The sequence below is a fragment of the Suillus subalutaceus genome, assembly GCF_016647625.1.
Source record: "Suillus subalutaceus strain FC151 chromosome Unknown DFJ58scaffold_71, whole genome shotgun sequence".
Classification (NCBI taxonomy): Eukaryota; Fungi; Basidiomycota; class Agaricomycetes; order Boletales; family Suillaceae; genus Suillus; species Suillus subalutaceus.
The window spans coordinates 211661-225426 of record NW_024540320.1 but is presented as its reverse complement, the minus strand read 5'-3'; the positions used below and the strand labels follow the sequence as shown (position 1 = coordinate 225426).

The 13766-nt window shown below is 48.1% G+C and overlaps 1 protein-coding gene across 1 annotated transcript; it reads right to left on the bottom strand.

Annotated features, from left to right (window-relative positions):
* Positions 1-1020: 1020 nt before the first annotated feature.
* DFJ58DRAFT_842517 (uncharacterized protein) lies at positions 1021-1613 on the bottom strand (the record flags this gene model as incomplete). The annotated part of the gene is made up of 4 exons (XM_041392848.1): positions 1021-1070; positions 1167-1284; positions 1415-1528; positions 1578-1613. The coding sequence occupies 4 exons, from the start codon at positions 1611-1613 to the stop codon at positions 1021-1023; spliced, it is 318 nt and encodes a 105-aa protein (XP_041242681.1).
* Between the last annotated feature and the right edge of the window lie 12153 nt (positions 1614-13766).

Genomic DNA, 13766 nt, shown 5'->3' with positions numbered 1-13766 from the left:
GCAGCATACCGAATCCGAGATGGCGGCTGCACCTACCGACAGAGACTTTAATACGAGAGTCACTCATGATGCGGGCGCACGATGCAGACATGAGACCAGGGATGTATGGTCCATGCCCAAGGGGTCCAATGTCATCGTGCATGGACAAGGCTTTGCTCGTTACCCGCGCCGAATATTACCATGACTCCCATATAGCACATGCCCCCCAGCCCCCCCATGGTCCTCAGCCTCAGTATCACGGTGATTACCATGATGCTCCCTACCACAATTCTCGCGATGGATACAAACGGTTATGTCGAGACTTATTGGCACCCCCCAGCAGTGCAATTTTGGTCCACAAGGCAGATACCGCATGGGTATGGGCGTGAGTATCCTAATGAGTACCCCAAGGACCAGGAGGATTGAGGACGAGCTCCTTAGGCTCACAGGCCTCATTTTTTGCATTCGGTGACTCCCTTGGCCTCGTATATATTGAGTTGTTTCGTCATTTTGGTTGTCGTGCTTGCCGTCGAACGTTGACGTATCTACTGTGTCCTTTTGTATCTACCATAGTATCAGCCAATGCAATATTTTGTATGTGATCAGGCCTCGTTTGACTCCTCAAGACAATCACGATCACAGAGGATTGGGTGCAGAAATGGAATAAAACATTCAAACTGGAATATGGAAGTATGGAAGTATGGATAACATACAGATACGGAGAGGCTCCAGAACACATCTGCTATCACACTTGCCGACATCGTGGGGATATGGAGATGCTGACATTGGGAGGCAGGCAGTGGCATCAGGAGAGCTGCTATGTTGAGGCTCTCCAGGGAACATACCAGGAGGTTGCGCTTACCCTCTGTGACGAGGCTTTGGTTACATGCTCTCGAGGGATGGCCACACATCCTGGGAAAACTAGGGCGAAGCCTCCTGGAGGAGGGGTCTCTTAGACTATATATTTGCTACATAATAATAGAGTCTGACGGTACGTGGGAACATCTTGAAAGTGCTGTCAAGGGTTGATTACCCGAAAAGTTAAACTTTGATGGTGAACCCATTGACTTCCACACTAGCGCCGCATACACCTGAAAAGAAAATCAAATGAACATGAATTCAAGAAAGGAAAGGAAAGAAATACCGCAGTCACCACAAGAGCTACCAAAGGGATGGGTACCTTGGACGCTTGGCATTGTTCTCCGCGAGGTCGGCAAAATGCTTTGCAAAACGGACACCGATGGACTGAGAGCCATTAAAAACATGGCCGAAAATCAGGGCAATTAAGATTTCACCCTGATAGGGCTTGTTTCATATGTGTGAAGGGATATTATGGGCTGCAAAAACGTGAAGGTGAGTAATTTGACACCAATGAGCAGTAAGTATAGTATAAACTTGCGTCAAACTTCATTGCATAGATATATGCATGCTTTACCATAAGATTTTTCGCTTTTTCTACGTCTATATGCCCCAGATGAAAGTAGCCAGAGACCTTTGTGCACGCATCATCTTTCAGTTCTCGCCGGAGGATTGGTATACGAGCATCTACCTGTTGTCACAGTCAATATATGTGTATATACTCGCAGAAAAAAACATACCAGACTAGCCAGTTGTGAGATGTAGTCCTCATCCATGCGATGATGTTTCTCAATTTCGCACAGATTGTGCTGCGCTGCAACAGTCAACAATGACTAGTATGAAAGCTGGTTTTGTCAACTAATTCAGGGAACCCATCAACGAAGGCAAGTTGACACTTTGCCTCCATAATTGCCCCTTTAACAACTCTCTGTGTCTCTAGGTTTCTGAGCCAGTAGCTTTATGTTTCCACCCTCAGCGACCACGATGTGAGCCAAAGCTGTACTTGTAGAGCGACTCTTCGACTTGGAACTTCCCTGGACAGATAGTGACTTTGGTGATGCGGGTTTTGACTCGTGTTCACTGGCGTCGGACGTTTCACAAGACTCTGAGACGCTACTCTGGCCCAGTTGGGGTCCAATCAGTATTAAGTTAGTTGTAACTGATGTCAAAGCCAGTTCTTTACTATTACTACCTCCGTCGTTTGTTTGCGGTAGCTGCGTGCTAGGGGGAAGAGTGGGAAGTGGCTCTCGAGTGCTCCTCTGGATACGAGTGGAAAGTCGTCCCAAGGGGATTGCTACTGAGAAAGATTCCTCTAGTGAAAGGTGAGGGGGATCTATAACCAGCGGTTCGGTCTCGAAGCCTGAATGGGACTCTGAGGCAAATAATGCACCCAAAAGCGAGTGCACTAGCTAAAAGCGCCTAAACGCGCTAATAAGGCGGAAAGTGCGGAAAAGTGCGCTTCAATGTCAAAAGCGCACTTCGTGCGATCACAATGGAGTGCTTCAAAGTAGAGATGACAATCAAATGGGGGGAATCAGGACTTTGATAGATGTAGAAATAGACACTTAAAGGTGTCAAAAGCGCCAATAGGAAGGAAAACCGGTGTATTCAGATAGAAACTCAAGCTATACACTTTGATGGTAGTGGAGCGGAAGTAAAGTGACAGGAAAACAAACATGGTGACGTGTAGGTATGCTAAGCGAGTTCCCACGGCTCGGAGCCGAATAGGAAGTACTAGGTAAATGTGAGGTAAGTCAGGGTCCATAACGAGATATGATGATAAGTACTAGTGCCTGCGTGATGGAATATGAGTTCTGAAGAAGGAAAACGCACCAATGGACCTTGGAGGACTAGGACGGGACATGCGGAGGACAGGCGACGGATACTAAGGAATGCGACGAAGTGCACCGTAACGCGCTCGAACCGCACTTGAACCGCTGGTACACCCAAGCGTGCGTTGCGTGGAAGTCGTATGAGAAGCGTGTTGAGAAATGTGAATCTCTACAACGTGCCAACTGTTGGTGATGGTACGGACTTGGAGCAAATGGGACCTCATTATCCATCAGCTTGCAATCGTTTCTGGCATCTCGTCCTCTCCTTCATCAATGTCTGAACCGCTGTAGAGACTCGCGTTTCTGCAGGCACATATGGGCACATTGCTGCACCTTTTCACAACTCATGACAATTGGCCTTCAATGCACGACTCGCAACCATCAGCTATATTCGACTTCTATCATGTCCCTAGTCGTTTTACACATAATGCGTAGCTTTCCCGCGAAACGCCGCCATAGGCGCGGTACTTTCCCGCACAACGCGCAGCATTTACACACACCTTGCGGCGCTTTCTCGCGCTTAAGCGCCCTGCAAGCGCCCTGCATTGCCCTCATCGCCTATCATCCAGGAACATCCCTCTATGTCCACCCACCTCATTGGTACGTCATATCCCTTGCCTCATGGTTTGTAACAAGCATTGCAGCGCTATTACATGTCATTACGTATTCATAGCGCTTATTGCTCCTATCCCTTCCACTTCCGATGTGATTTCCATAGTATAAAGTTTGCTGACTTACTACTTCATCATTATTACTCCCCTTTGCTGTACTTCCCTCGCTATTGGGTTTTACTTTAAAGTAGTAGTCACCACTTGGCGCACTTTGTGTTTCCAATGGTTATTGTTATCCGCCTATACTAGACCTTTATCCGCGCTTGTTATAACACTCGCTCTGCGTTTGCACTCACTTTGCACATCCCGCTTCCTTATCCGTTTCCTTATCCGGTATGTTCCGCACAATGCACACCTTAGCGCTCACGTTCCCACGCTCGCGCTTACCTTAGTGCGCTCTCTCGCGCTTCGCGCTCACTTCGCTTTTCTTCTTGTGCTTTCACGCATCCATCGCACTTCAAGGGTCTTTCTTTCATCTGGTTCTGTGTTCAGTAGTAGTCCCCTTTAGGGTTGAATGTTTTTGCATTCTGCGAGTATAGCAGCTAGGCAGAGCCAAGACTCACTTATACTGGTTGAGCATTTTTAGATATTTCATATCAGCCCAGCCAGGTTGAGATCGCCTCACCGCCCTCCATGTCATGTGCGATTGCATCAGAGTTGATCTCATCCGCAGAATCCTTGCCATCACTGTCACGGTGATGAGCCTCTGAGTCTCTGGCACCTCGCTGTGCCAGCTGCACTAGTACATTAAGGCAGGTCACAGTGAGTCATGTTTTCATTCTGCTTGTGATACACTAACCTTTCTTTCGAATGAAGGTATCTTTGAGTTTGTCACTGCGCTCTAGGTCCTCTTCGTCCGAGTCATGTGGGGTATGTCACCGCTCTAGTTAGTTCTGTGTTAGTGATAATTCCCAAGTCAAGATGATTAATAAATTTTACTACTAGATGATTTGCCTTTGGACATTGTGGCAGTTGGTCTTGTTTTCTGCGTGGGATGACCTGTTGTTTTTTTCGCAGCCTTCAAGTTAGCCATTGGAGGACAATCCTTTGGCGTCATGTCCTTTGGCGTCTTTTTCACAGTGGGAGCTTTGCTTCTGCCTCCTTTAACCTGCCAGTGATTCCAGACTCGTAAAAGGTGAGTATGCATGTCAATGATTAGAGGCAGATGTTCATGCGCTCACCAGCATTTTCCAAGGCTTTTTTTCTTTGCATCCCGTGGAACTGTCGACATAATCATAAGAACTCCCTTCAAAAAGTCATGAAGACTTACTGCGGGTGCTACTAGGTGCAGACATAGCTTCAAGATGCACTGACTTGGACTGATACTATTATTATGGTTAACGACAGTGATATTGATGAAGAGTCAGAAAATGCAAAGGAATGTGGGTGGGATTCTGAAGTAAGTCAACATGAACACCTCATCTTAGAAATAGCCTGCTAAATTTAAGTTATGTCTACTCAGAGACCCAGCATATGAGATCAGATTCAATAAGCAGGTGTTCGGGCTCAATAGAAAGACCTTTGAGGCATTTCGGACGTAATATCAAGACCTCTGAAGTGTTTTGGGCTCAATATCAGTACCTCTGAGGTGTTTCAGGCGCAATATCAGGACCTCTGAGGTGTTTCGGGCTCAATAACATAAGTAGAGGGTCATCTTTACATATCTGAATAATTGCGTCACTTTACAGAAATGAATAAGTGATGACCTGACATTGCAAGTCATTTGGTTTTATGTCAGATACAATGAGGGATTATTTAAACCTTGTAAAGGTATGTCTGTCTAGGTATGAGTTGAGCCAAAAAGTGTCGCAGTCCTCTAAAACAGTATTGCTTGTCCACTCGCGTGGAGCAATGACACCAAATCTTGAGATAAGATGAGTGCTGCTCACGATATCAGCCACAGACACAATGCTGGCCACCTGCTCTCCGCCATGTTGTGCTCGAGAGAGCTTATAGAGGTCGGAGCCCCTTCAGTGACAAATCCTGTATTATACGGGTCACCCGACCTACATAATATCCCGTGTAATACGGGCCAGTGGATTATGGGCCGATGTTATGTATATTCCCGATGTTGACAGGTGGGCCGGGAGGCATATTATTTCCGATGGAGACGGGTGGGCCCATCTATGCTGATGTTATATATATCATCGACGATAGCGGATGGGCCGGGAGAAATATTATTATGGAGATGGGTGGGCCCATGTGGGTAATATGTAGAGTAGGATTGACATATATTATAGACCTGAGGAGAGATGTATAGCAAATAGTATTATATAGACATGTGGGCCGACGTATTAGTATTATTTTGTAGACGGATGGGCCGAGGGAGTGGTGAAATATTTATTAGATAGACGGGTGGGCCGACGTGGGGTAATATCAGATAGACGGGTGGGCCGAGGGTGAGGGGAATTATCTATTACATAGACGGGTGGGCCGATGTGGGGTAATATTAGATAGACAGGTGGGCTGAGGGTGAGGTGAGTTATTTATTAGATAGACGGGTGGGCCGACGTGGGGTAATAATAGATAGACGGGTGGGCCAAGGGTGAGGGGAATTATTTATTACATAGACGGGTTGGCTGACATGGGGTAATATCAGATAGACGGGTGGGCCGAGGGTGAGGGGAATTATTTATTACATAGACGGGTGGGCCGACGTGGGGTCATATTAGATAGACGGGTGGGCTGACGTGGGGAATTCTACATAGATGGGTGGGCCGACGTCAGGTAATATTAGATAGACGGGTGGGCCCAGATACATATCATATAGACAGATAGGCCTAGGTATTGTACATTTTTACGAGTTTCAAGTCTCGAGTGAAGAAAATTCAAATTTAAGATGATATACATTTTTGTTGTCTTGAAATACTGAGACCCGAGACCCGAGATTCGGCACTCGGTAGTCGGTGAAATGAGTACAGAAATACATAAGATAATACACATTGTTCTCAGAAATCACAAGTTTCAAATGTCGATTTGTAAATCACGAGTCACAAGTCTCGAGACTCGAATCACCAAGTACCGAGTACCGAGAACCGAGTACCGACACCCAACACCCAGAATTCAGCACTCGGCACGCGAGACAAAAGATTGGAAACAAAACTCAAAATTCGAAACTCGAAAGTACTGACTACCGAATACCAAGTACCGAGTACTGAATCTCGGGTCTTGGTACTCGGTATTCGGTACTCAACACGATGCTCGAAACTCGTAAAACTGTTTCAAATCACCGAGTACTGACTACCGAGTGCCGAGACCCGAGTACTGAATACCGAGTACCGAGTACCGAGATTCAGTACTCGGTACTCGGTATTCAGTACTCGGTGATTTGAAACAGTTTTACGAGTTTCGAGCATTGTGTCGAGTACCGAATCCCGAGTACCGAATCTCGGGTCTCGGCACTCGGTAGTCAGTACTCGGTGATTTGAAACAGTTTTATGAGTTTCGAGCATCGTGTCGAGTACCGAATACCGAGTACCGAGACCCGAGATTCGAGTGCTTTCGAGTTTCAAGTTTCAAGTTTCAAATCTGTCGTCTCAAGTCCCGAGTGCCGAATTCCGGGTCTCGGGTCTTAGGACTCGGAACTCAGTGACTCAATCAATGGACTGGCAGAGGTTACATTCATTGAAAACTTGTATATACATCTATCACTATGCAATTATGTAGCCATGTCAACCTCCACAGAAGACTCTTCAACCTTCACCTCCACCTCAACATCCATGTTGCTGGAAGAGTCATATTCTGGGACAAGGTTGCTTGGATCACCTGGGTCCACAATTTCACCGGATGCATCTGGATCCTCTGGATGAACAACTTGGTTGTAGTCGAACAGGACACCCTCAATGGCAGAGGCATCCAGGGATGTCGGGGCTGTGGGTGTGGGAGCCATTGTTTCCATACTGAGATCAATCAGAGGAGGGAGTGTGGATTCTGGGGGTGACATGGTGCGGGGGTCGGATTGATCAAGCAACAAGGATGTTGCAGGGGCAGGAGTGTCGGGAAGTGGGAATGAGGGGTGCCGGTCGATGATTTCGCGCCTAAGGCCTTCATGAAGGCGTTGCAGGGTGTCAATCTTACCATCATGCGCTGCCACATGAGCCTCGAGAAGAGCGATTCAAGCTGCGCCATCTCGAATTGCAATGGACATGGCATGGAGATCTGGCATGGGCACCCCAAGTGCTGCAGCAGGGACTGCCGACCTGGAAGACGGAAGGGCTACAAGGGAAAATGAAGGTCAGACGGTGATGAAAAACTCAGGTGACTTACGAGCTGGTGCAGGTGCAGGTGCAGGTGCAGGTGCCTTGACGGCAGTGATAGTCTTGCTGCGACCACACGTCTGGGTCTTGGGAGTGGTCACAGCAGTGACACCAGAAGTTCCGGCCCGGCCACGAGACTGACTGCGAGTTCGGCCCTGGACTGGGAGGCAGGGGAAGCTTTGGAGGGGGCGGGAGTCTGGGATGCGGGGGGAGCCTTGGAGGGAGTCTTGGAGGAAGCCCTGGATGGTGTTCTGGACCTCGTCTTCCGGGTAGTAGAGGAAGAACGATCGCGAGGAGGCGGGGATCCCATAGTCGTGGGGGTGCACTTGATCATCTTTGTTGTGCAGTAGATGCACTGACATACATGGAGCCCCGGTCCTCTTGTCCAGGCCGAGTTGCGCAAGGCCAGTTGTGCTTGTGGCAAGCATAGCATGGGTTGTTCTGTTGGTTGTATTAGTGTATGGACACTTGAGATATTTCAAAGTACTCACTGGTCCGGGAATGAGAATGTCAACTGCAGGGATGACTGGGGGTGCCTGCACCTGGAGGTTCGGGAGTGGGCTGGGAGGGCTCCACAACTGCTGTGTGACTGCCGGCAATCACCTGGTATAATGTAAGCACACACCCGAGTCCCGGACGCATAAATGACACTTACTGTGGCAGGGCCAAAGGGCTTCTTCTTTGGGTACCCTGGGGCGAGCGAGGCAAATCAGGCGTCCTTGCAACAATTGTGGAGAGCCGGGGAAGGACGACCTCCGGCACTCCACCCAAAGGTGGCTACACGAAAATGAGAGACAATGAAAAAATGAACAAGACGACATACCTGCATAACCGAGTCTTCATCATCTTCCTGACTCCACAATGGCCTTGGACTTCACAACGCGAGCAGACCTCTGACTGCTTGTGACTCTTCATCGTGGATTTCGGGGGTTGGGAGGAGAGTCCAGAAATCAAGGGGGACTTCCTCTTCTTACTCCCTTCTGCCTCGGGGTCTGGGTCAGCGAAGACGGCCTTATCTTTCCCCTTGTCCCGGGACTCGGTGGTGGGGTTGGTGGAAGGGCCGGCGACATTGCCGGCAGGGATGGCTGGGGAGGGAAGATTGACAGGAATCGGACCTGTGGATGGGGGGGGCAGCAGTTGGGAGATCGAAGGTCTGGTCGCCTAAGGTGTTCCAGGCGAGGACCTTGGGGTACCAGGGTGCCTAAGAATGCGAGGATCGTCATACCCGATGGAGTGCCAGTCTGGCCAGACCTTGGGAACCATGTTCCGAATGCGCTGGAGCTCTTTGGAGCATGAAATGATGAGGCCGGGAATAGGACCATCCCCGGACCCATACTCCTTGGCTACATCAGACTAGCAAGATGTTAGAGAAGAAAAAGCAACCAAACAAAATACATACTACAAGTGTAGCAACCTGTTTTCCCAAAGCCGAGTGGCTGGGACCCGGGTGAATCTGCCGGGTGGCACAGATGATGGCCATGATCTGGGCAGCGGATGCCTTGAGATGGGTCAAAGAGTTGTCAACTGGAGTGGACATGATGAGTGGGTTGAGAGATTTAAAGATCTTGAAATCAGATTGAAATCAGTTATCAGAAAGATGAAGTTTCAAACAAACAAGACATTTGATGGGCGATCCACAAAATCGTTTATTGTTTGTGTTTGTTTGGTCGTGGTTCAACTTTCGGCAATTGCCGGCTTTGTTGAACTTCGAAGTTTTTTAGATCATCAGTCAATCAGTCCACCAATTCTCCACACATGAGTTCCCATCCAGCCATTAGATTTAATGACCCACCGGTGACCGACCATAATTCTATGGATGTGGATGACTCATCTATGGGCCGGGCATCACTAGGTATGTTGTATTCTTATCATGCCTTATCTATTCACCGGGTATCCCTTAGATGACTTAGATGACTTATACCTCGGGCCGGATGATGACATAGAATATGATTCTATGTCATCTGGACCCCCAGATGCGTCGGCTGCAATACCCGGTATGACTATACATTACTGATGACCTGGGATCACCATGCATGCTAACTTCACCCTTGAAGATCAATCACATCCGGGTCAAGCTGATGATGCCAGCTGTCTCATTGATCCAGACTTGTACCTCGGGCCTGAGGATGATGTCATTGATGTTGATGAGTTGCTGGACTCTGCTGATCCTCCCACTTTTGCTCCGGCTACCTCAGAGGTGTCTATTTCATGTGGGTCCATTCATTCTAGACCATTATGGAGACTGATCTTATCTCCCAAGCCGACAAATCATCTACCGAACTCCCTGGAGACCAGCCGGAGCTCAATATTGAGGATGTACGGTTGATGGTCCGGGAGCTCCATCCTTTCGGAAAATACCAACACCCAGAATGTGAGTATCTGAAAGCAGAGCATTTATCTTTGAGCTAATGTTTCTGGAATACCAATCCGTCCAAGATCAACTCCATGATTACAAACACCGTACTGGAGGTCTTCCTGACCCTTCCATCCAACAACTAATCGAGGCCAAGCGTCCATTCCGAACTGCTTGGGCAGAAACATCCGACAAACTGAAAAAAGCTGATGCAGACCTGCAGAGGTTGCAAAGAGTTGAACAGATGAGCATTGAAATGCTCAAGGTAGTAGATTCCATGATTGAACACTTTGAAGAACAACTGACCATGTAAATTACTGCATTGCAACCTGTGAATTTTCATGGACATCCCCACATCATGTACACTACCGAATTTTTCAATACATGTCCCCGGGTGTCGAACGGGACTCAATACACGATGGTTGGGATTCGATAATTGGGACTCAACACTCGGGACTCGATAGTCGGGACTTGATGTTTGATATTTGGGAGTCGATAATCGGGACTCAACATTCGGCACTCGATTTTCGGGACTTGATGTTCGATGCTCGGGACTCGACGCTCAATAGTCGGGACTCGGTGTTTGACGAATCTCGGGGTTCGGGACTCAAGGTTCGATAGTCGGGATTCAATGTTGTGACTCAATAGTCGGGACTCAATAATCGATATTCACTAGTGGGGACTCTGCATATCATATTAGGTCTGATATATGAAAGTTACACATTGACATGTAAATACAAGCAGGGTAATGGCAGGCAGTGTAGTATCAGCCCATTCCTTCTTTCCCCTTGCTCTCGTCACTCGAGTGCTTGTGTCCAATGGCTGCTGTGTTGACTTACTCCGGGTTGTCCTCGCCGATGGCTCAATCACTGCTTTCCTTCCCCGCATGTTCTTCGGCGCCGGCGACCTATTGACTCGTTCGGTTGCACCATCCTCCTGAACATTGCGAGTGACTCTCGCAGTCAGCCCAGTCAGGAGGTCGCCCATTCGCAATGTCAGCAGTGCACCAGTCTTCCCTGCATTGACCGGGCAAGGCTTTGGAATTGCATGTGGGACCGCTGTCCCTTCATGTGCTGTCGAAGGACCAGGCTCTGTTCTGGGTCTCTTTTGCGGGGATCTACCTTCCTCTGTGTCATCATCAGCATCATCCTCCATGTGATGAGTGTTGTCCTCGGGATTGCTCTCTGGATCACTCTCGTGATTGGCCTTGGGATCACTGTCAGTTTCGGTCGATGAATTCTGAGGCCTTCGGATCATAACTCGTCTGGCATTACAAGTCCGATGAGAAGGTGAATTTCGGATACAACCGAGGCTACCATGTCCCCATCTCTGTTCCTCCATGCGTTGAACAGGAATGTTGGACCTTCGCCTTTCTCGAGCCCCTTCAGTGACAAATCCCGTATTATACGGGTCACCCGACCTACATAATATCCCGTGTAATACGGGCCAGCAGATTATGGGCCAATATTATGTATATACCCGATGTTGACGGGTGGGCTGGGAGGCATATTATTTCCGATGGAGACGGGTGGGCCCATCTATGCTGACGTTATATATATCATCGACGATAGCGGATGGGCCGGGAGATATATTATTATGGAGATGGGTGGGCCCATGTGGGTAATATGTAGAGTAGGATTGACATATATTATAGACCTGAGGAGAGATGTATAGCAAATAGTATTATATAGACGGGTGGGCCGACGTATCAGTATTATTTTGTAGACGGATGGGCCGAGGGAGCAGTGAAATATTTATTAGATAGACGGGTGGGCCGACGTAGGGAAATATTAGATAGACGGGTGAGCCAAGGGTGGGGTGAATTATTTATTACATAGACAGGTGGGCTGATGTGGGGTAATATTAGATAGACAGGTGGGCCGAGGGTGAGGTGAATTATTTATTACATAGACAGGTGGGCCGACGTGGGGTAATATTAGATAGACGGGTGGGCCGAGGGTGAGGTGAATTATTTATTACATAGACAGGTGGGCCAACGTGGGGTCATATTAGATAGACGGGTGGGCCGAAGTGCAGAATTTTACATAGACGGGTGGGCCGACATCAGGTAATATCAAGTACCAAGTACTAAAACCCAAAACCCAAAACCCAAAACCTGAAACCTGAAACCCGAGCCCTGAACACCCAGACTCGGGACTCAAGAGACTCAAAACTCAAAATTCAAAACCCAACTGGAAAGTCATACATTTTTACGAGTTAAGAAAATTCAAATTGAAGATGATATACATTTTTGTCATCTGGAAATACCGAGTACCGAGTGCCGAGACCTGATACCCAAGACCCGAGATTCGGCACTCGGTAGTCAGTGAAATGAGTACAGAAATACATAAGATACTACACATTAGTGTCAAATTTTGACTTGTGAATCACAAGTCTCGAGTCTCGAGACTCGAATCACCGAGTACTGACTACCAAGTACCAAGTACCAAGTGCCGAGTGCCGAGTGCCGAGTGCCGAGTGCCGAGTGCCGAGTGCCGAGTGCCGAGTGCCGAGTGCCGAGTGCCGAGTGCCGAGTGCCGAGTGACCCGATGCTTTCGGGTATTAAAAGCCCTCGCTCTCAGGGGCCCATCAGAATTTAGATCATCTCAAACGGATGTGATTTGAGTGAGATATGAACAAAATTCTATATACCGGGTGAATTTTGGCATCAGAAGTTCGATGCTTTCGATGTTTTTGATGTCTGGTCTTGATGCTTTCGAGCATTAATATGTAGATAGCCCTTGATCTCAGGGGTGTGGCAGAACTCACATTGTCTCAAACAGATATAATTTGAGTGAGATATTTGCAAAATACTATGTATATACTGACTACCGAGTGCTGAGTGCCGAGTTCTGAGTTCTGAGTTCCGAGTGCCAAGTGCCGAGAACCAAGTTCCAAGTGCCGAGTTCCGAATGCCAAGTTCTGAGTGCCGAGTTCCGAGTGCCAAGTTCCGAGTGCCAAGTACCCCGATGCTTTCGGGCATTAACACCCAGATCGCCCTCGCTCTCAGGGACCCGTCAGAATTTAGATCATCTCAAATGGATGTGATTTGAGTGACCCAGGAGAATGATAATTGTAGACATGATGGAGCTCAGCTAGTTGTATATCATCCAAATCAAAGGAGGTGATTATTCAAAGTCATCTAATGATGTGGTATGGCACGGAGCTTTGCAAAGGGGTGAAGTGGAAACTCGAGCGAAGTGTACCGAGTTCCGAGACCCGGGTCTCGACAAACAAATATGTGATGTCCAGCACACTTCCGATCATCTGGTATCTCATTGAGCAATGGATGATAATAGATCTTTGAAAGCCAACATCATCCAAGCCTACCAAATGCCAAATGCCAAGTTCCGACCACCGAAAATTGAGTGAAGTGTACCAATATCTGAGCCCCAACTATTGAATCCCGAAAATCGACCATTGAGTCCCGACTATCGAGTCCCGACTACTGAGTCATGAAACCCGACGCCTGACCATTGAATCCCGACAATCGAGTATCGAGTCCCGACCAACGAGTCCCGTATATCGAGTCCCGACCATCGAGACCCCAGACCCGATGCCCGATGCCCGAGACCCGATGCCCGAGACCCGAGACCCGAGATTCGAGACAAGTTCCAACTATGGTGTCCCGGGTATCAAAATCGAGTGAAGTGTACCGAGATCCGAGGCCCGGGTCTCGACAAACGAGTATCTGACATCCAACAGACTTCCAATCATGTGGTATTTCATTGAGCAATAGATGATAAGAGATAATAGATCTTTGAAAGCTCAGATCATCCAAGGCTGCCTTATCTGATCCTCTCAATCTCCACCCCCTTTAACACCAAAGTGCGGACATTCAGGATTCAGCTTCTGATCTCACAAGATCAATTCAATC